Below are 23671 nucleotides of genomic sequence, written 5' to 3'. Positions count from 1 at the left end.
AAATGAAAATGTTTCACTACCATGAATCGATTTCATTAATTATTATCCAACGAAATCTTTTCACCTTCTCCATTAAAAAAAAATTCACAAGCACTGTTACTGCGATAYATGAACTATCATGAATCTATTRCATACACCTTCATATTTTTAATTGTACAAGATACCAGAATCTTCATTCCATTGCAATTTCTTAAAATTAAATATTTTAATAATATATTACAATAAAAGCTTAAAACATTACCATGTTTCATACTTTCTCCTAATAAATTTGCCTTAAATAAAATATATTACTAACTTCCTTAATTATCAAACTTTTTTGTAAAATGACATAAATAACCTTATCAATTAAATTTATTAAAAAATAAATGGAATTATCTTATTGGTCGAACTTGGTTCACACGGTTTGTAAGAATTGGATGGTTCGCATTTGAACCTGCCCCTATATATATATATATATATATATATATATATATATAAACTCAAACATGTTAAAGAACATCTTGCTCGAGTGTTATTTTGCAAAAAATATTAGAATTCGAGCCTAATATTATTTTCGCAATTCTGAAATCAAACAAACTGGTACTCAACTCGATTTCAGATCTCATTTCTAACGACAAGCCCTTGATTCCGAACAATGTCGTACACTGCCCTCATTGGTTTTTCTAAGTTCAAAGTTCATTTTTAATGTTTTGGCAACTAAAATTTACATTCTCGTGTTTTAACTGATAATTAAATATTAATTAAAGGTATTTTAGATCGTTTTGTCAGACATCTGTTATAAAATTGGACGATTCTTTTAATATTTTGCAATCGTGTACCTTATTGGAGTTTTTGGAAAAATTTGATGACTTTGAAATTCAAGACATACCAAAACAACATGATTAAATGTATTATGTTACAGTGAAAACTAAATATTAAACAAATATAAAACTGTATAAAATTGTGAAAATTAAGTATTATTTATTTTTATCATATAAAATTGAATATGTAAAATTAAAATATAATAATTAAAAGTTAAAATAAAGAAAATAATAATATTATAAGTTTTATTTTATATTATGTTAGAAGTATTCAATTTTTTAACGATGAAATTGAATACCTGTTCAATTTCACAAAAAATGGAACCAACATAACCAACCATCTCCATGTTATTAAAGTGAAGGAGGGATATTAAACGCATACGATTGAGAATGAAAATAACAGGGAATAAAAAAGGAAATGAATTTTCATTCCCTCCAATTTAACTTGGAATTAAAATTTTGAGTTTTGTGTGAGAATGAGTCCATTATATTATATAAAATCAAATAGTTTCTTTTAATTTTATTCTCATTGATTACTGTTTAATATCTCTAACCAAACAGCACTAAGTGAATCAACCATTCTCACTTGTCAACAACCAACATAAAAAAAATTAAATTAAATAGCACAAAAGATCCCTATGACGGTAGGATAAGAGATTGTTTGCCCAAACGCTTATCCGGTGAGCGTTTATTAGTAAAAGTCGACACTCTCACTTACTTTACCAGGTACGATTCTAATCCGTGAAAACGACATCATATACAAAATATATATCTGGTAAGTGCTAACCGGGTAAGAGTCGTCATTAGGTAAGACTCGGTGATAAGATTTTTGGTCATTGTCATATTCATACAACAAGTTTAATAGATCCAATAAACACTTACTGATAAATATTTAGTAAACGAAACTAAATAGCATGTCAAATATAAATGGGTTCAATGAAAGAAAAGTGATTCCAATATTGACTAAATTCAAAAGCTATATCCACATCACATGTCCCCCACATGTCACTGTACATAAAGTTATTGGAGCATTTTCGGTTAACTTTCATATAATCAATTTCATACCACTCACTTACTTTCCTACCAAATAATAACCTCATGCAAATTACGATCGTAACCTTGATAAACTTAGTGTTGTTGTCGACATTTGAAATTGAACCCAGAGCAGATAAAATAATTAAAATGTTATTTCTCTGAGTTTTAGAGATTTTTCTAAATTTAGAAGTTTTCATGTTCCTTTTTAATTTTACTATAAAATAACAGAGCTGTTGAAACATAGAACTTTATTAATCACCAAAATTTATATTATAGTATAGTTGTCGGAGATGTTCAAAGGTCATGGCGTGATAAACTGGATAATTACTCAAATAAGAGGCTGTTTGGTGGTTTATGAATGGTTTGGTACAAAATGATTAAGAGACTCTCACGATTTAGTGTAAAATGAAATATAATTGTTGGATAATTGTTTACAATGAAATTATGGTGCTGAGTGGTTAAGGAAGACCCAAGATGCAAAATCATTCAGAAGATTTTAGAACCATTAAGAGTTAGACTTTTTTTTTGCCAAATAAAATTCACCTATTAACGATTCAGAGACTGCCTTTTAATGAAACTATTAAGAGGTAAACAAACAATCTCTAACTTCATTAAACAATATTTAGCATTTGATTATTACAAATGATTGTTGGACTTGTCTGTATGCTATGACCAGTGTTTGTAGGATTGTACATTGTACGGTATGTTTGGTTTAATGGAATGATTTTATGAGATTTGGATTTTGTGAAAGGATTTGAATTGAATGACTTTGGATTTGAAATATTTGATTTGTTTTGGTTTATAGAATTTGTAATTGTAATGTAATGTAATTGGATTTAATTATTTATAAGTAACTGATAAAAACAAATATAAATAATTCTAAAATAATTAAATAATAACTTTTTATTAATTCATCATTACAAAATAAATGTTTTTAAACATTATTACACATAAATATTACGAAATCTCATGAAATACCAACCACAACCACCCATGGTATTTCAATGAAATCCTTCAAACCAAACACCTTCTAAAGGCATATATGGTTTGCAAGAATCGACAAGACTTGAAGGAATTTGGAATTGAATTTCATTTCAATATTGTATATGGTTTGAAGGAAAGTTTGGAATTGAATTCCAGTATAAGGGGCCGTTTACCAAACACTTACTTGGTAAGCGTTTACTGGTAAAATTTAATACTATCATTTACTTTTCGGGTAAGATTTTAGTCCACAAAAGCAGTATCGTATGCAATAATTTACCCAGTAAACGCTTACCATGGTAAAAGCCATCGCCATCACTTACCGGGTAAGACTCTTGGTCCTTGTCTCGCTCTTACCGGATAAGATTTTTGGTCCTTACATATTCATCCCGTAAGGTAATGTAACTTGGTTTTCACTTACCCGAGTAAACGTTTCGTAAACGACCCCTAAATCCATATTTGGTGTGAAGAAAGTTTGGACATTAAATTCCACAACCGATAATTTTAGAAATCTGGGAAGATGGTTATCACTTCAAATCCAGATCTCATTGATTTCAATTGTTTCTATCGCATTTCTACGGCACTTTTCACCAAATCTCTCCATCAATTCCACTTCTAGTCTTGTACAAAAATTTAAATTTGTTTAATTCTAACTTATTTGGTAAGACCATGGGCGAGATGGGGTCCGAGCATCTAAGAAGACAAGAACCATTGGCATGAATGGGTGGCTCAAGATAGAAGAAGATTCTGATTGACAATTACTGATAACAAACAGACAAAAAATTTGGTTTGGAATTAGGAGTTGTCTTTGTCATATTTACCTTCTATTTTCTAACCACTATTTGTGTTTGGTCCCCTCTCAAAACTTGTGTTCAGCCAAGAAAAGGATGTTGGTTATCAATAAGTGTAAGAAATATGAAATTCAGACAAAAAAAACCCATTTTCCATGGTTCTAATTATTCAAAATATCAACCAGAGACTAAACTACTGAAGGTCAGACTCTCGAAAAACATTTGTAACAAAGCATAATAGTGGAATAGAGAACCTATATAACTAGTCTCCATCTTTGCACTTTCTGGTTTACCACTAACCAAAATGTACCCAGCCTTCTTCATTTGGTTAAACAGCAGCACCTTCGTTGAGAAGCATCTGATTAAAATGCCAAACTCCTGATATTTTCAACAAAACTATAACTTTTAGCCACCATAACAAGAGAGAATTGAGATTTTAACTGATAAGTTTTAGAATCTGTTTACCATGTCCTTTGCCGATTCTTCTTAACTGAGCAACGTATTCAGATATCTTCTTGATTGCCTCGACCTTTTATCATAGAGAAAGTAATATCAAACTTCCGTTCAGTGGCAAGAAAGAAAAAAGATAACCACATATAAGAATTTGTGAAGTGAAATCTGTAATTCTACCTGTTCACCCAAGAACTCGCTTTCAACAAAATCAGCTAATTGCACGTCGTTGTTCTTGCTGGCTACCTGATTTCACCCACATATCACAGTTCAGAAACTCAAATCTCACTTGTCTTTGAGCTTATTAGTAGTCATTACTAATTGATCTAAAAAGGATTGGCATACCGCATGAACATGTAGAAGTTTCTCATTTGTTAATTTCTCCAGTGACAATGCAAGCTCCATGGCTACAATCACAAAAGAAACCCTGAGTCAAACCTAACTGATAAGCAGGCTCAACCGACAAATAAGGGCTAGGTCATGGGGATCCTTTCCATAGGCCACTAGTTCGAGTCCCCCTAGGGCCACTAAAGATTTTCATGGCATCTTCAGGGCCCCATGGTATTACTTATAGTCAAAACCCAAGTTACCCAAAAGAAAGTCATGAGCAGACATCAAGCAATTTACAAGATCTAACTTAAATGTTATAAGCTCAAGAACTAGCAATGATCATTACCCAATAATTAACGAAGAGATAACCATAAACCCTAACTGAGAAGACCAACAAATTACTCTTTCACCCAATAGGAACTTACACAGAAACAACATTTGCACACCTATGATAGCTTCCGAATCGTGGGCAATCAGCCAATCATTAGTGTAGTAACAAAGAAGGGATGATAGAGAACTTACCATAAAGTGCATCTCCTTTCTCTGCATGATCAAACTCGGACAACGGCATTATAATAGACTGCAACTTCACCTTCCCACCACGTTTGTTCTGAGAAACAAGAAACTTTAGAAACGAAACAACCATAAAAAACTACAAAGGCTACTAGGAAAATTATCAAACACCTGGTACTCCATGAACTTTTCAGCATGTTCCCTTTCTTCTTCACTGGACTCCTTAAAAAACCTACAAGGATTCATGAATGAGAGATAAGATTAAACGTTTTTTTCACCAACTATTACTAGAAATGACAATGATGGTAGTAACTTACTTGGCTAATCCCTTGAGAGCAACGTTGTCCCTATCAAAGTAGGCATACATCGCATGATACACATAGGAAACATTGTACTCAACACTGAAAAGGAACACAAAAAAAGAAACTTATCTTCAGAAGCAAGGAGAAACTCACCATAAGGAAAGTCTTTTCACTCAAGGAGAAATGTAATTAAAAATGGATTAAAGAAATGTTCAATCCCAATCAAAACGACAAAAAAACGACAATTACAATTAAGATAATGTACTGAAATACCATGTACACAGTCACCCAGATCTAGTAAAATAAAAACCCCGTGAAGATGTATTCACAAAAACCTAATAAAATATGCATACAACTAGACCTTATGCTCTCTTAGTACTTTTATCAAACACCTACCGTGCGGTTTGGCTTCATGTTTAAGTTTCAAGAACAAATAAATAAGCTCTAGCGGAGCAAACAGAGAGCATCTATTATACCCTAAAATCAAGGAATTATCATTTAATGTGATCACAAACTTTTAGCAAACGAAATCAGAATACAAAATCAGCAAACCGTCGGAACAAATTGAAATATGAAATGGAAAAGTTGAAAGTACAAACTCACTTGATCTGTTCGTTAATCACGGATTCGGAGTCATCGGCGTACTTTTGACGAGCAAGAGACTGTTGAGGGACAGTAGGGACGAGATTGAGCTCCTTTTTCACCTCCTCAAACGGCTCAAACACAACGCCTGTAAGTGGTCTATTGTTTGAAGCACCACCTTTAGCCGCCGAACAAACGATAGCCGACGGAGAGGAAACAGAGGAAGAGGAGAGCATAGAAAGCATAGAACCGCTGAAATTCTCGCCGGCACCTGCGGTGGCGCCGTTCGGCAAGAAGATGGTCGGAGAAGCTCTGAGAAGCATGATTTTAGTTAAAATTGAAAGGGAAAAACAAGGGAAACGGCGAAGGGTTTTGACTGTGAGTGTGTATGATGGTGAATTGTGATGATGATGATAAGGAAGAAGAAGAGGGGAGGCGATATATAATCCAAGCAGCGTGAATGTATAACCGCAGGATTGAATGACACGTGGAGGAACGAGATTGAGCTGATGGAGGAGGCGCGTGGTTAGCTCATGGCATACCTGTAGATGCTCCAAATTCTGATAACGTTTTTGTCTTCTCTGTGTGTATTTCGAATATTTATTTTAATTAATATTCCTAGTCACCTTTTTAAAATTGGAAAGTCATCAGATTCACTTTTAAACGTTACAGACTGGGTTAAAGGGAAAACATGAGTATCAAAAATGTAAAAAAAATGGTATTGAAATGGAACTAATTTTCATCTAATTTTTATTTTGAAAAATTAATTTTCAAAATCGTTATTTAGGGGTTTTTATCAAACATTTTTTGTTTATTTAAGGATCTGGTTGATCTGTTGAACATATAATTTAAGAGTCTCTATCAAACTTTTGGTTTGATTTGTCAAATTTGATTTAAACTTTAATATTGATACGGATTGGTTGGATATAAAAATCTTGAATGCGATATTTAATATTTTTTTTTATTGTATCATTATTTTTTTTCTATTAAATTGATTTTTTATTGCATTAGTAAAAAATAATTTTTATTGTGGTAATTTGGATTTTTTTTTAAAAAAATCTTCAATTTGATATCTGAATTTATAAAAAAAACGAAATTTGAAATGAAAAATAGATTTTATTGCATTAATTTTTGGAAAAAAAATAAATTTTAGTTATTTTTTTGTAATTATTTTGCAATTTTAAATATGACGTAAAATATTAGTTTTAAAACAGAAAATGAATATGATGTGGGATATCTTAGTTGGTAAGAAATCTGGATGGTATCAACATTAACAGGTCAACGGGTCAACCAGACTCTTAAATAAACAAAAAGTTTGATAAAGACCCTAAAATGACGATTTTGAAAGTTGGTTCCCCAAAATAAGAATCAGATGAAAGTTAGTTTCATTTTGGTGCAATTTTTCCAAAATATAATGGTTCATGTTTAAATCTCACATATTTTTAAAAACTGTTTTTATAGAGTATCAAATATCCATATGTGAACAAGGTTATAACATCGTACGTAATTGATTAATCAAACATTTTCGGCTTTCAACCTTTTTTATCTAAAAAAAGTATGACAACTCAAAAATTGTATATAAGCAAATATTGTCAAAATATTATTTTTAAATGTAAAAGATATTAAATGTAATACATTTACAAATAATATATTTAATATTTGGGGACGTGGACCACGTTAATTGGACCAGTCCCCATACCCGGTCTCTAATTTTCGAGTATCACCGTCCCCATCCCTGTCCCCGGTTTTGCGGGGAATCTCTGTCCCTATCGGGGCGGGTAGACCGGATTCCCCAATGGGCTGGGTCTTATTCTAATACTTATTTATGGGTGCGTTTGAGATTAAAAGTGATCAATGGTCTAGATCATTTCTTAAGCTTCTTATTTTAACTCTCTTTCTCACACAATAAAAGTTACTAATTTAAGTTTTATCAAAGTAATTACAGTGTTTGCTTAACTGTTGATTTCAAGGTCAATTATAATAATTGAGGTGCTCGACAAAAACACCCACAGACAATTACCGGAAATAAAACAACATACTCCAATAAGCATTTGATGTATCTACACTTTTAGTCCAGACGTTTTTAAAACATCAAATAAATGAAATCTTATAGTTTGAAAATCAGTTAATTTTTTCCTAATAAATAAATAAATGTTGATCCTATTATTCAACGATTTTCACATAACTATCATTAATATTAAGTTTTATTTGTAGAAAAAAAACTAATTTATTTAGGTTGAGTTTGATCATTTATTTTTAGAGATTTTTACTTTTTACAAAAATTAATACTTATGGGTCGTTTATTACCGCATAAATTTTCTCATTAGATGAACATGAAAAATGCCAAGAATCTTATCGGGTAAGAGCGATGAGAATGATGGAGAGTCTTACCCGGTAAGTGAGTATGACAACTCTTACCCAGACAAGCGCTTACCCAGTAAATTGTTGTATTCGATATTTTTTGATATACTAAAATCTTACGCATCAAAACAAATTATAGTATTGACTCCTATTGGTAATCGCTTACCGAGTAAGCATATGGGTAAACGGATCCTTACTAAAAATAAAAATTAATACTAACAGAGTTCGAAGAAAAAACAACAAATTTGTTCAAAGAAGAGGCCCAAATCTTTAACACAAAAAATGTCGTCATAAAAAACGCCATATCTTTACATCAAAGAACTGTCCAATCAAACCTAGTTGCTGCATATCATGAAAATTTTACGGAGAACGACAACACAAAGGAGTGAGAAAACATAGAAGAGACGAAGTATGTAAAAGTGACGAGAAGGAGGTCGCTGAATTTGTTTTGACATATGTTTTTTGGCAATATGCAAAGGGTAGATTAGTAAAAAGTGATGACTAAATCATAAACACATAACCACAAGGGTGGTGTCTCATTGGTTTGAGCTTGACTCCAAAGGTCAAAATTACCTGGAGGTCCAAGGTTCAAATCCAAGGAGAAATAAAAATCCCCTTGTGGTCACGAAAGTTCAAATACGGTGAGTCCGGGCTATCTGCAAAGCAGGTGGTCGTCATGAAATTAGTCGACTCGCATAGCAGATTAAATATCCAAGTTAATAAAAAAAAAATCATAAACACATATATAAATAATTGAAAGATTAATCCTTAAATAAATAATAAATAATGATATATGATTAATCGAATAAGTTTCATACCATTCAAACAATTAAAATTATATGGTTTTTGAATTATATATGATTCATCTAATACGAGTAGCTTATATATTTAAGCCAACTCCAACCATTAACATAATTTTTTTTTTTTTAAATTAGTTGTGTACTCGTACAATGTGGTGATAGTCGTGAATTTTAATGATTTTGATGTTTCACTGATTTTATTAGAGAAGATTTAATGATGATATAAGTTACAATTGGTCTTTACATATTAACACAATTTGAACAAATAAGAGTTACCGTTCCAATTACAGTCTATCAATAGAAAAAATTGTATAGACAATTTAAAATTCAATATATTACGACTCCACAAATACGTTCGATTTACACAAAGAGCAAATAATTAAGAGATCGAGAGCGAGACCGAGAGTTCTAAAGCAATTGAATGAGAGATGAATAAAACAACTTTTAATAACTCATAGTGAATATCAATTTGAATCTCGCCTTAGGGGATGGGGAGAAGACATAGAGGTATGAGAGGGTGAAGACATGAGTGAAAGATGTCAAAAGTATCTTGGTAACATGAAAAGAAAAGATAATAATGTACATTGGTAACTTGCATTATATGTTATTTTAATTGTAGATTAAGATGTTTTAAGACCGAATGCATAAAGTAGTAGTACTTAATGCATTATAAGTTGTTTTTAAGACTTTGTGCTTAAATGTATAGTACTTTGTGCATTAAAAATTATTTTTAAGACATTTGATAAATCTGGTTTATAAGATAATATAGATTATTAATAAATAAATAAATATATATATATATATATATATATATATATACTATCTTATAAAGCATTTGGCTAAAACTCTTAAAAACTCTTAAACTCATTCATCCCTAAACGATTTTATCCCTATCCGATTTATTTCCATATTCGAATTCGTGTAACTAGCTGCAGATAAACACAATCAAATACAGGATAAATATCTCATTTTAAATATAAAAAAAATCTAAAATATAATTAATATAATCATTAAATTCTAACAGAATACTTAATTATTATCTTTATAAAATTTATAATATTAAACCAAAATAAATTATTTTATTATTTAACTTAAATTAAATTATATAAAAAAATATATTCTATATTATAAATCATTTGACAAAAACTCTTTAAAACCACTTTTTATGCGTAAAGTACTGTTTATTAATGCATATTACTTAAAACTCAAGATTACAAGTAGATTGTGCGTAAGTACAACTTATTAAAGCTCGATGTTTGAATTCGTATAAATAACTGCGGATAAACATAATCAAATAGAGGATGAACATCTCATTTTAAAATATAAAAAATCTAAAATATAATTAGAATAATTATCGAGTTCCAACAAAATAAATAATTATTATCTTTATAAAAAAATTATATTATTAAACTAAATATAAATTACTTCGTTATTGTACATAAATTAAGTTATAAAAAAATTGAATTAAAAAATTACACAAAAAAATGAAGAATTTCAAATAGTTAATTTGATACTAATATCGATATATTTTTGTCAAATTTTTATGATATCTTCAARCATATATTTTAATCAAAAATAAAAATATCATCGCTTTCTCAAAATCACATAAAGGCATATTATAACATCGACTGAGATAAAGAATAAAATGAAATATTAAAATCAGGATGTATCTAGCTGCATTACGCGAGTACGCTTATAATAATTTTTAAAGTATATATTACATCACCATAGTGTTTGTTATACAAAACTTAATGGGGTATCGTATCAAAACAAAAAACCAAAAATCCCAACAAAACTTTCTATTTTGGGACATTAGTTTTTCAAAAATATGGTTTCCATAAATAGAAGTATTTATTTCATCAACATTAATTTTTTGACCCATAATTAAGCATGGTTAATTGGGATCAGCTTAGGACCGGAATTGGTTACAATTTTATGAAAATTCAGGACTGGTCTAGTCTGAGATTGGTTATATATAAATCTGATTTTTAGAAAAGAAATAGTTTTTATAAATTATATATCAAGTTTTTTTTTTATGAACTTGGATATTCAACCTGCTATGCGAGCCGACCAATCACAGGACGACAACCTACTTTGCAGGTAGCCCATAGTCACCGCATTTGAACCTCCGTGGCCACAAGAAGATTTTTGTTCCTCCTTAGATTTGAACCTGATACCTCCAACACTTTTGACCTTTGGAGCCAAGCTCAAATCAATCATGCACCATCCTTGTGGTTTATATCAAGTTTTTTAAGATTTCTATAAAAAAAAATCTATTTTTTTTCTAAAACTAAATTTCAAAAATTGTAATTATAAAAACATTTTTATGTCAAAAATAATAAAAGTGTATTTGAATGACCAAATTAGATATTTTAAAGTGTATTTCAATATAATACAGTTCAAAAAATTTATGTTTAAAATTGATTTGTGGAACAAAAAAATTGAAACCGATCTGGGCCCATCCTAGGACCATGACCAGTTCTAGAGACCAGGCTTTGTACATGAAGAACATGCCGAATGTCTTTGGTCGGGACCGAGATCGAGACTGGTTACCATAGGACAGACAGGTTATAAAAGGCAAATCTCGAATCAGGACCGATTTGAACCCAACCTGGCCCAATCCAAAACCAATTTTTGATCATCTCTAGTTCTCTACCTATAACAACTTTGGTGAGCTTCAACTTAAGGCCCAATCTGTAAACAATACTGATTTTATTTTTGGACCGTGAAATGGTATTTTAAAACTGAAATTTGCTTCCATGAAAATAGAAAATGTTATTGGGTTTTAAAAAACTTTAAAAAAAAATCAAGATGCTACATTGGGCTTCCACTTGAGGCCCAAATTGTGATTATACTTGAAATATTAATTAGGGTGGTAGTGACATCATTTCGAAGAGGAACAGGCACACTTGAAGAACACAGTACATCGGAGAGTTGTATGTTGCGTTCGAGAAGGATGAATCGCTCCCGAAAAGGAATTTATTGATTCTCTCCTATATCTATCTATATGAAAAAGAAATCATGTAACAAAGTGGATTATTATTTGTACTCAGAGGTTAATTGTACTCTGACAACTTTACGTAAGTCAGAATTTGGTTTTTTTTTTTTGGGTGGAATCTTGTGTGAATTAGCAAGGACCACCTTGCATTTGTCATGAAACAAGGAGAGACAAGTTGAAAAAAACTTGGTTTTCTACATAAAACTTCATCCTAAAAATTTACTAAATAAGTTGATTTTTATATCGTTAGGCCACTACCAAACATTCATGTATAGCACATTGAATATGATGCAAGTCTTATTAAGCTCATTAAGCTGCTAATAAGCCCTAAATTAAAAAGGGACAATCATACAATATGGAAACAAATTGTATAAAAACATGGGCATCGATCTCATTCCAAAAGGCAAAGGTGATTGGATATATATATATATATGATAAGCTAGACTGGAAATAAATAAATAAAATGTTAACTCTTTTATTTTATTTTTTTTGTAATTTAATATTATTTGTATTAAATCGAAATGATTAAAACTAAATTTTACAACAAGTTGTGGTTCAATATATCAATTTTTTATTATATTAAAAATTCTAATTTATAATATTATATTATATTTAATATTAAATATCAATTTTTCATTCAAAACAAAATCAGAATAAGCATCTTATATGATATATTACTTTTATTAGTTACCCACTATGCTCATTAAATGCTATGTCTTGCCTCCAAGAAGAAAATGTCTGTTTTCTCTCTCTCTCTCTCTCTCTCTCTCTCTCTCTCTCTCTCTCTCTCTCTCTCTGTGTTAGCTTTTTATGTCTGATTCATCAAAAGATAAAGTTATTTGGACTGTTTGGTTTTTTCAATTTGTTAAAGGGACTTATTTTTTATTCATCTCTTATCTGATAAGAGGTAAACCAATATCTTATTTGCCTTTTATTGTTCTCCAAACTCTTAACAACGACGTTTCTCAATAATCAGTCATTTCTCTCAGTCGGATCCTTTCCAAATCGATCCTCACCTGTCTCAATTGATGTATTTTAATAGGATTTAAATGTGTTAAATACCGTTAATGCCATATTAATGGATCATAATTATATAATTTAGATGTAAATTTCATGACGATGATGATGATGAATAAATATGTGAAATTGTATAGATTTATTTATAAGTTTAAAATTATAATTTTTTAATGGATAAAATAGACAAATTTAAAACAAATTCAGACATTTATTAGTTTAAAAAAACAAACATTATTATTGATTCAAATTTCAGACTTCAATATCATCTCTTATTAAAAAGTGAAATAAGACTTGATACTTCAGCATCTCATAAAAAACAAACACTGCCTTAGTTTAAAAAGTAAACTACACTTTTAGTCCTTGTGTTATGTTGAAAACTTTAATTTTTGCCGTTCAACTTAATTATTAGAAATCTTTATTTATGATTGTTGTGACTTAATGTTTCTAAACGTCTGTTGTAGTTGCTTCTAATTCGGCTTAATGTTTCTTAAACTAGCGACGATAATTTAGACGATCTCTAGTTTGCAAATCTCCTCACGTGAGGGGATTTTGATCTAATTTTCTCGTCCTTCTTCTGTTGATTTCAGAAAATAAGATCCATATGGGATCATTTTGTTATAATGAAATAAAAGATTTGCAAACTCATCAACCAACATACATAGTGATGGTCAAACCGGCCCGGGACAAGTTATAGGACTGGAAACCGGGACCAGTTCATGTTTTGGAGCGATTCTTGGAACCAGAACCAGGGACCGGTTATGAGCCCGGCCTGGCCCGACCCAGTTTTTTCAAAAAACTAGCCGTTTTTATAGCTGTTAGGTGGCCGTTTTTTAGATTTTTTGTTTTCTAAACACTATAAATAAGTGTTTTGGTTGAGGGATTTACATACCAAGTTCTCAATTCGCAAAAATCAGAAAAGAAAACGTTCACAATTTGGAAAACAATATAATTTTAATTATAATAAGACGCATTTTTAAAGTATATTTGAGTGACTCAATTACAAATTTTATAATGTATTTTAAAAATCTATCATTAATTTTTTTTTAATGGTTTGGACCGGATCGACCGACCGTAACCGGTTATAACTAACCTTAACCGGGCTCAACATTTTTGACCGGGACCGATTACGCCTGGACTGGTTATGGCCGACACTGTTGAGGCTCGAAACCGGTTTTTGGCTATCACTAATCATACATCATATTCATTTGACTAGATTTTGCAAGTTTAAAACATACGTGATTATTTGATCCTTGAAATATGATTTTTTTTTCTTTAACAGATTTAAAGGCACATTGCATAAAAAGAAAATGTATTTTGTTCTGATTTCTATAGAAAACCTACTTTAAAACTTTGATTTTGATATCTAAGACATACTTTTGGTTACAAAAGCTGTACATTTCATTTTTTTTTTTACAAAGTCATACTATGTCCTCTTAATTACATAAAAAGACATACGTTTTTTTAAAATAAACCATTTTAATCTAGATTCCCTAAAATATAACAGAAATAAAATTTATTTCGTTTTTATACAATTTACCCGCTATTTAATTAAGACAAAGAGAATAAATTTCATGACTTTTTGGAGCATCTTAATCAGGTATGTTATCTTTTTTTTTTTTTCTTCCCGTTTCTTCAAAATTTAGAGATTTCTCTTTTGCTCTATTTTGATACATAAAATGTAAAGTTTTAAATGATAAATTGTATGAAAAAATAGCGTACTTTAACTTGATTCATATTTTAGGTAACATATTTTCACAACTTCTATTTTGATACCTAAAATGTAAAGTTTTAAATATTTAAGTACTCGGGTAATTGACTGAAGTATTAACCGGTTACCATGCTGATGTGGTGAGTTATATGGTATCCACCTCAGTATTATTGTTGAAGCATTAACTGGATACCGCATCACTCGCCACATCATCATGGTAACCGGTTAATGCTTCAGTCGGTTACGCGGGTACTTAATTATTTATAACTTTACATCTTAGGTATTAAAATAGAAGTTTTGAAAGTATGTTACCCAAAATAAAAATCAAGTTAAAGTACGTTACTTTTTCATGCAATTTGTCTTTTTTTAAATAGCATAATTGTTAAAGATCTTATAACTATGTTTTTTTTTATTAACTTGAATATCCAACCCGCTATGCGAGTCGACTAATCCCAGGGCGACAACCTACTTTACGGGTAGTCCAGAGTCACCGTATTTGAACCTCCATGGTCACAAAGATATTTTTTGTTTCTCTTTGAATTTGAACCTAAGACCTCCAGACACTTTTGACCTTTGGAGCCCAAGCTTAAACCAATCAGATACCACGTTATTGGTTAAATGTTATAACTATTTTTGCATAACATTATGGTGTTTAAAAAAACAATAACAATTCAATGATTGAATGAATGTGTTTAGTCTTTGTTATTAAAGCAAATTATTCATAAGAAACAATGGAGTTTGTCACGTGACTACAATAAAATCTAAATAGAAGCCAAGTTCAATGTTCCAAACAAGTACATACAAACAAACGACAATTAATAGATTAAACGATCTCATTTGTGTCGTTTTTGAAGAAGAAATTTTGAAAAGTAAACCAATAAAGAATTTGGATGTTTAAAGTGTCAACAATCCATTAATCATAAGGGTGGTGTCTGATTGATTTGAGTTTGGACTCCAAAAGTCAAAAGTGCCTAAAGGTCCCAGATTCGAATCCAAGTATAATAAAAATTCACTTGTGGCCACGGATGGTCAAATGCGGTGACTCTAGGCTATCCGGGAAGCGGGCGGCTGTCCTAGGATTAGTCGGCTCGCATACCGGGTTAGATATCCAGGTTAATAAAAAAAATAAGATTTATGAATTTTTTATAAGTTTAAAGTTCTAGGCTATCAATAACTTCTATTATAGCTTTAAGTTGGATTAAAAGTAATTGAGCTAACATTTTGCTTTGAACTATTAAAATTAACAATACAGGTGTACACTTATCAAACTTTTTGAATTGCAGCTTGACGTAGGACCTAGGCAATTTTTTAATCAATCTTCTTGTCTTCATCAGTTTCGTTTTAATAGTTAGGACCTAGAAAAATGATATGCATCAATAAACAATACTTCATGTATAAAAAATGGTTTTTAAGAGTTTTTGTCAAATGTTTTATAATATAGTGTAGATTATATAAGACATCAATGAAAAAAAATGTATATGTTATTAGAAATATAAAAAAAATTGAACGAAAAGTTGATTATCGATAATCCCAACTGGTCCTACTCAGAAACCTGAGACATGTCTTGTATTTGTGGAAAGTTGTCTTACTTTTTGTCAAAGTAAAACTTCATGTCGAAGGCTAAAATACAAATAGTTACTAAAGATCTATTTCTATGTTGATTTTTTTAAACTAAAATGGATAATGATATTGACGTTTAGGGGTTGTTTACTCGAATGGTTACCCGATAAGTGCTTATCAGTAAGAGTCAACACTGTTTTCCTAGTTTTTTTCATATATAATTATCGATGTTGAAAAAATAGATGAGACCCACAAAAAAGAGGTTAAAAATTACTATTCTGGACTTTTATGTCAGTTCTCAATTTGATGAGTTGGAAGTGGAATGACAACAAAGAATGACAAAAATGAGGTTCTTAGAAGAACCTCCATTGGAGATGCTTTTACACTCTTTTGTTTGTGTTTAATCATATATATATGATTAACCGTCTGTGTTGTCATTGTAACATTTATTTAATCATATATGATTAAGATTGTGTATCATACGTGTAATCATATAATGATATTGAAATTTCTTACATTCTTACAAAATGTTTAGTTTCTCGTTTGAACCTGTCCATATCAGTTTTATAACCATATTTGATTTATTAATGTTTATGAAATTGAAAATTGGACCAATCAAATTAGTTGTCTACAGCAATAAAAATATTAATTGAGAGATGAACGTTAAATCCATTCCTATTTATTATAATTCTGGATGAAAAAAAAAAACATTGAACTCAAAAAGTATTAATAATTCATATAAAATCGTTTTTCGAGTATTTTTAGATGCTAAATCAATCAATAATTATTTTTAAATTAATATTATCTATTACATCATTATTGCGTAGCATTGGAAATTCATTCTACCACCAAACACTAATTATGATATACTTTTTAGTATATAGATTGACATCATTTGGGACCACAATATTGATTATTCAAAATAACATTTCATGTAAATCAATATAAATCAGTTGGGTTTTTATGTCACATCATGTTAATGTTTTCATTATCATTTTAAACTTTTAGGGTTAAAACAAACTTTTTTAGAAAAAACCAACAATCTTAGAGTCAAAAGTACATCTTAGTTATAATTTGAGATTTTATTGTTGTTTTACAGATATGAGAGTACTTAATATTAATGCACTCAATATTAGGTAATAAAAAGTCAATAATGTATGAAATGTCAATAGTAGTTTTGAAATTTTAAATATAGATATAAATTAGATTGTTTCACATGGCTGATAATTTTCTGAAGGTATGAGTTTTCTTAGTTAATAACAAGAAATATTCTATTCTAATATAAAAATAAAATACATACGGATGAAATAATCAAAAGAATCAATGACAGATGAATTATGGGGAATATATCAATGTTTTGTAGAGAAGGTAATTTTAGATTTTAGTAGTAGATAGAATACTTAGAGAAACAACAAACAATACTATAAAATGAACATCCAATAATTTCAAGGATAGGCATGACAACCTTAGATATTTTCAAGAACAGAGCCACTTATAAGTATTCTTAAAGATGTAAGACTGGGGCCGTTTACCCAACGCTTACCCGGGTAAACATTTACCAAGTCATATTACCTTATCGGATGAGTATGACAAGGACCAAAAGTCTTACCCGGTAAGAACGAGATAAGGAACATGAGTCTTACCCGATAAGTGAAGGTGATGACTCTTATCACGGTAAGAGCTTATCGGGTAAATTATTACATATGATGCCGTTTTGGTGGACTAAAATCTTATCGATAAATAAATAATAGGTTGAATTTTACCGGTAAGCACTTATTGGGTAAGTTGTCTTGTAAACGGCCCCTTAGGTATTATTAACCGATAGATGGCTAGTATGGATAGAAAGAAGAGAGAGTTATATGAAAGAGCCAATTATTGCCTTAGGTTATTTTTCCTTTCCACCGCCAATTTTGTTAAAACGGGACTATTTACGAGAACAACTGTTTTATTATCTGAAATATAAGACAGATCCGCACATATCTGACCCCTAAACCCCACTTTCAAATCAAATATATATATGTAGGGGAACGATCAAATGCAAACCACTCAATTTGTACAAACCGTGCAAACCGCATTCAACCAATCATAATTTTTCATTTTGTTCATTTTTTTGTAATTATGAGAGGTTGATTAATCATTTTTATTGTGGAGGGTGTTAATCATAGATATTATCATCTTCATTATTTTAATTTTAGAGAAATACATGAAACAGTTTCATTAATGTTAGAGAAATACATGAAACAGTTTCATTAAGTATTATATGAAACAATTTCACAACCATATATGAAACAACTTCATCAAAAAAAGTATTATATGAAACAATTTCACAAGATTAAACAATTTCATGAAAAAATTTCATAAGATTAAACAATGAAATCGACAGATGAAGGTGGTTTGCACGGTTTACACAAATTTATATATGTATATATATATATATATATATATATATATATATACTTGGGATCATGTAAGACCAGCCTGTTTTTGTGAGACCCGTGAGACCAACATTTTACACTTGAAATTTCACAGCAAAATGCTGTGAAGGTGACTTTTTAAAACCTTCACAGTGTTTTTGCTGTGAAGATTCGACTTTTTTTAAACCTTCACAGTGTTTTTGATGTGAAGATTACGTGTAAAAATGTGGTCTTACGGGTCTCACGAAAACAGACTGGTCTCATGTGAACCCAACCCTATATATATATATATATATATATGTATGTATATATATATATATATATATATATATATATAAAAGCAAGTGTTAAGAGTTTATTTTAACAAATTAATTAAGTTAAATAATAGTAATAAACGCGTTGATCCAAAGTTACAACACACAATTACTACTAATATAAATAAACACAACACTCCACTTCCATTCTGCACACATCCTCCCAATACTTCCTTCTTCTTTGTCACTCTCTCTCTCTCTCTCTCTCTCTATATATATATATATATATACACACACACATACATCTCTGGATAAAAATGGCAGCAGGGCATTCACCGTGCGCTTCATGCAAACTGCTGCGAAGACGATGCGCCAAGGACTGCATATTTGCACCCTACTTCCCCTCCGACGATCCTCACAAGTTCGCCATTGTTCATAAGGTCTTTGGTGCAAGCAATGTTAGCAAGATGTTGCAGGTACATACAAACAATCTTAATCTCCGAATTAACCCTAAATTATACATATAACTTTCTGTATGTATATATATTTTCAAAAGAACTAATAAACTAATTGGTACAAATTGTTTATAGGAGCTTCCGTTTCATCAGAGAGCAGATGCAGTTAGCAGTCTGGTCTATGAAGCAAATGCGAGAATGCGAGATCCAGTTTACGGATGCGTAGGTGCGATTTCATACTTACAGAATCAGGTTTCCCAATTGCAAATCCAGTTAGCAATGGCTCAAGCTGAGATACTATGCACCATCCAACAACAACAACAACAACAACCACCATCCGCCATTAATGGTCGCTTACCAGAACTTCATCCTGCACAGAGTACCACTATCTTAATGGACGATGTCGTTTCTAATGACATGATATCATCATATCTGCACAATACCATCACTAATCACCATCATCAGCACTTCAATCTTACTTCCAATTCTGTAATTCAGTATGATTCTCTCAAGAGAGAGTCTTCTTCTCTCTGGACATGACTGGTTTCATTAATTATAATATCATTACTTTTTAGATCTCCAATGAATCCTTGACTTCCGTCATATATCTGTGTGTGTTGTTCTTGGTGTGTAAGTGTGTGAAAGAGAGTCATACTGACTTGGGGTTTGTTCTTATTATTAGAAATAGAGAGAGACAAAAAAAAAAAAAAACAATGGCAAGTTAAGAGCAGGTAAACATGGGTAGGTTTAATGGAGTCAACCTTAGCATGTGCCAAAATTAAACACTACAAAAATAAACAAACACACACACACACACATATATATATATATATATATACATATATATATATAATAAAAAACTATGGGACGATTTTCGATATCAAACACGTTAATAGTCAAAGCATAGCAGTGACTAACAACCGATTACTATCTCTAAAACAAAATCGGTCTTATATGACATCAAATATGTCTAAATGTCATAATAGCGTGATATATAGTTTTTAATATAAGAAGATATGTGTTGATAAGACTAGATGGGATGTTCAAACACGTTCTAACATCCGAGTGTAAATCTTTATATATAATGGACGGTTGTTTGATCTTGTAAACTTAAGTTCTATAATATAGTCTATTACGACATTTACATATATTTGACGAGTTAATGTCCTGTAAAACTGATTTTATTGTAATGTGTAAGTCACATCGATGGCAGAAAGACCCAGGAGAAGTTCACTTACATGTTGTGGGACCCATCTCGATTTCAGTAAAACAAGCTTATAAACCAAATCAAACGAATACAGTAAATCCTAGATGGAGTTGGGGTCTAGGGTTCATGTTTTTATTCTTTGTACACAATGCAAACGGGACTTATGAATGTTGTAAGAATAAATGGAGCCCTGATTCCTTTAGAGGGTCGGTGCTCATTTTAAATAGACAGAATCTTCTAAAAACCAATTAGCATGTTCTCAACTCAGAACTCAGAAGAAACATATTTTAAACTAAAAAAGCATCTTTAATGGTATCTATGCCAAATGCCAATCATATAAACCTCAAATGACACTAAACTTAAAGCTAAATTGGGTTGGTTCACGCGCGCGCAAACGAGCACCGGCCGCAACAGCAGGAAACTATGACCAATAGAGAGTTAGCGTGAACTACTTGACTGAACACCCCGCTTTCTTGCCCATTTAGAATTTGAGGCATAGAAGGCTGCAAAACTTGGATGTCTAAGACATTCCATGCATGAAATACTTGTACTTGCTGCATGTACAACAGTACAAGTTTCTTGCCACTTTGGCAAGGTGGTCAAGAGTGTTTGTTCACATGGAGTGAGTGGTGGTGAGTTTATGACAAGCAAAGGGTGATTAAACAAACAACTTGTGGTCTTAAAATTTAGTTATTTATATGCTTTTTAAAACCTATCCCTGCAACACATATTTGTATAAACAATTACTCAATCAATCCAAATGTAATTTGGATGAATGGAAAAAGATAAAACTAATCAATACAAATCCAAGTGAACTTACCAAAAGATTCCTCATTCAGACACACTAATTAATAAGCAATAGCATTTCTTTAAGCTAAGCCCCCAATAAGCCAAACCAAACCAACCAAACCCAATAAATTTCACGTACATGTGAGGTTTGAGGGTGTGATGTATGCAAATCTGATCTCCGTTACAAAGAATATAACGGTTGTTTTCAAAAAGACCCCTAACAATAAAGTTTTAGTAAGTTATTCTACGAGATAAATGCTAGATTTATGTTGATCCTACCTTTTGCCCCTAAACCTAAACCATTAAATATATGTTAAGATTAAAAATGGGTTAAACCTGAAACGATTAACAATCTAAAACTAAACCTAAACCATTAATGATTTGAACCTAAAATCAAACCATTAATGATTTGAGCGCAAAACCAAACAATTAATGGTTTGAACCTAAATAATTTCGCGTATAATTTTATACAGGTCGATAAAAGACCCTAAACACATATAAATTTGGGCTCCAAAATTTCGAAGGCCCTGTTCAAGATCTCACATTTAACATACTAAGGGACAACTCTACTTACAATCTAAATTAGGCTTCATACCCAACAATTATAACCTAAAAAGTAGTACATTTGAAGGAAAGTAAACAAAGCATCTATCCTTTATGCATGGGGTGCAAAATTCAAAATTGCTCAAGGTGTTACCTCCTTATAAAACAAAAATCAAACAAAAACTCATATCTCACTCAAATATGTGATCTAAAGAACATAAATATACTTCAACAACAGGGGGGGTCACCGACAGACTGATCCGCCTACAAAGACTGTAATCTATCAATAATTCTAGATTGAGAAATTGATTTTTTTTTAATTTTTTAAGGGATTATCGAACATGAAACATGTAAGACACGTGTTGACGTTCCCAGTTACGAGTCAAATATGATGATGATGATGATGATGATGATGATGATGATGATAATAATAATAATGATGATGATGATGATAATAATAATAATAATAATAATAATAATAATAATAATAAAAATTAGTGGGTGTGGGACTAAAAAGGGTAATGGGAGGTTCATCATGGGAGATGAATACACACGTAAACAATAATGCAGTTATAAATCATCACAGACCAAACATAGAATCATGCATCATACCAACAACTGGTGACGAACAACAACAAGAAGAATAGTCAACAGGATACAAAATTTAAAATTGGGAAAACAAGTGGTTCCCTCATAACAATAAGATTCAGGAACAAAAAAATACGTCGTTAAGAACTAGAAGGATACTCGTGTAATGCATCGAGACACATCTTGATTTCGATATTTTATTTTATTCCCTTTTTATGTTGATATAATACGGTTTTATCTTCTTTATACAAATGGGGATCCTTAAATTTGAATAAAGATCTTTTAACCCTTAATCTGTAAATAGTTTTTATATCTATACTATATTATAAAGTATTTGACAAAAATTCTTAAAAATCATTTTTTATGCATGCAGTACTATTTATTGATACATATTACTTAAAATTAAATATTACAAGTAATTTGTGCATAAGTACAACTTATTAAAGCTTTATGTTTGAATTCGTGTAACTAACTGTGGATGAACATAATCAAATACAGGATAAACATTTCATTTTAAAGTATAAAAAATCTAAAATATAATTATGATAATTATTGAGTTCTAACATAATACTTAATTATTATCTTTATAACAAAATATATTATTAAACCTAAATTAATTTACTTCGTTATATTAAATTAAATTATAATAAAAAAATTAAATTAAAAAAATACACAAACAAGAACTTTTAAATAGTTAATTTAATATTAATATTGATATATTTTTTGCAAATTTTATATGATATTTTTAAATTTATATTTTATTCAAAAAATAAAAACATTATCGTTTTCTCAAAACCTCATTAAATAATTTATATCGACATGGATAAAAAACCAAAACAAAACATTGAAATGAAAATGTGTCTCGATGCATTGTACGAGTACCATTCTAATAAATATATAAGGTATTTACGAAAACTCCGTGTAAAATAAAATTTTGATTAAAAAAATGGTAAAAAGTGAAGAAATTTGACCATTTTTAGTCAATTTCCGTGTAGATGCTCTTATATATCAAAGTTGGCTTTTGGTTGACTTTAGGGGATAAAAAGGTTAATAATAGTGATGTTTGTAATACAACCCATTTGAGTGTGGTGGGCTCGAGGGTGAATGCTTCCAAATGTGGGTTGGTTTCAAACGACATCACCCTGTTTTGGGTTTGGTTTCTTCTGTAACCAGAAAACATAGACCAGAAAGGT

The 23671-nt window shown here is 30.5% G+C and overlaps 2 protein-coding genes across 2 annotated transcripts; one reads left to right on the top strand and one right to left on the bottom strand.

Annotated features, from left to right (window-relative positions):
• Positions 1 to 3687: 3687 nt before the first annotated feature.
• LOC112528925 (ferritin-4, chloroplastic-like) lies at positions 3688 to 6193 on the bottom strand. Its single transcript, XM_025139966.1, has 8 exons — positions 5806 to 6193; positions 5218 to 5301; positions 5072 to 5132; positions 4910 to 4997; positions 4403 to 4464; positions 4238 to 4303; positions 4073 to 4136; positions 3688 to 3985 (listed from the first exon to the last, which is right to left on the bottom strand). The coding sequence occupies exons 1-8, from the start codon at positions 6105 to 6107 to the stop codon at positions 3936 to 3938; spliced, it is 777 nt and encodes a 258-aa protein (XP_024995734.1). The 5' UTR covers positions 6108 to 6193; the 3' UTR covers positions 3688 to 3935.
• A 12953-nt stretch (positions 6194 to 19146) lies between these two features.
• On the top strand, positions 19147 to 19938 carry LOC112528931 (LOB domain-containing protein 12-like). The gene is made up of 2 exons (XM_025139979.1): positions 19147 to 19372; positions 19487 to 19938. Exons 1-2 carry the CDS (start codon positions 19214 to 19216, stop codon positions 19889 to 19891), a joined length of 564 nt encoding a protein of 187 aa, XP_024995747.1. The 5' UTR covers positions 19147 to 19213; the 3' UTR covers positions 19892 to 19938.
• The last annotated feature ends 3733 nt before the right edge of the window (positions 19939 to 23671 follow it).

This window comes from Cynara cardunculus (assembly GCF_001531365.2).
Source record: "Cynara cardunculus var. scolymus isolate 2C chromosome LG 1, CcrdV1, whole genome shotgun sequence".
NCBI classification, from domain to species: domain Eukaryota; kingdom Viridiplantae; phylum Streptophyta; class Magnoliopsida; order Asterales; family Asteraceae; genus Cynara; species Cynara cardunculus.
The sequence above is the reverse complement of the archived record's forward strand: the minus strand, read 5'-3'. Positions and strand labels throughout refer to the sequence as shown.

Coding starts and splice junctions, on each gene's coding strand:
- LOC112528925 (XM_025139966.1), bottom strand. CDS start 6,107: ATGCTTCTCAGAGCTTCTCCGACCATCTTCTTGCCGAACGGCGCCACC. Junction 5,302..5,805: donor GTGATTAACGAACAGATCAA/GTGAGTTTGTAC, acceptor GTTCCTTTTCAG/TGTTGAGTACAATGTTTCCT. Junction 4,137..4,237: donor GCGAGTTCTTGGGTGAACAG/GTAGAATTACAG, acceptor CTATGATAAAAG/GTCGAGGCAATCAAGAAGAT.
- LOC112528931 (XM_025139979.1), top strand. CDS start 19,214: ATGGCAGCAGGGCATTCACCGTGCGCTTCATGCAAACTGCTGCGAAGA. Junction 19,373..19,486: donor ATGTTAGCAAGATGTTGCAG/GTACATACAAAC, acceptor AATTGTTTATAG/GAGCTTCCGTTTCATCAGAG.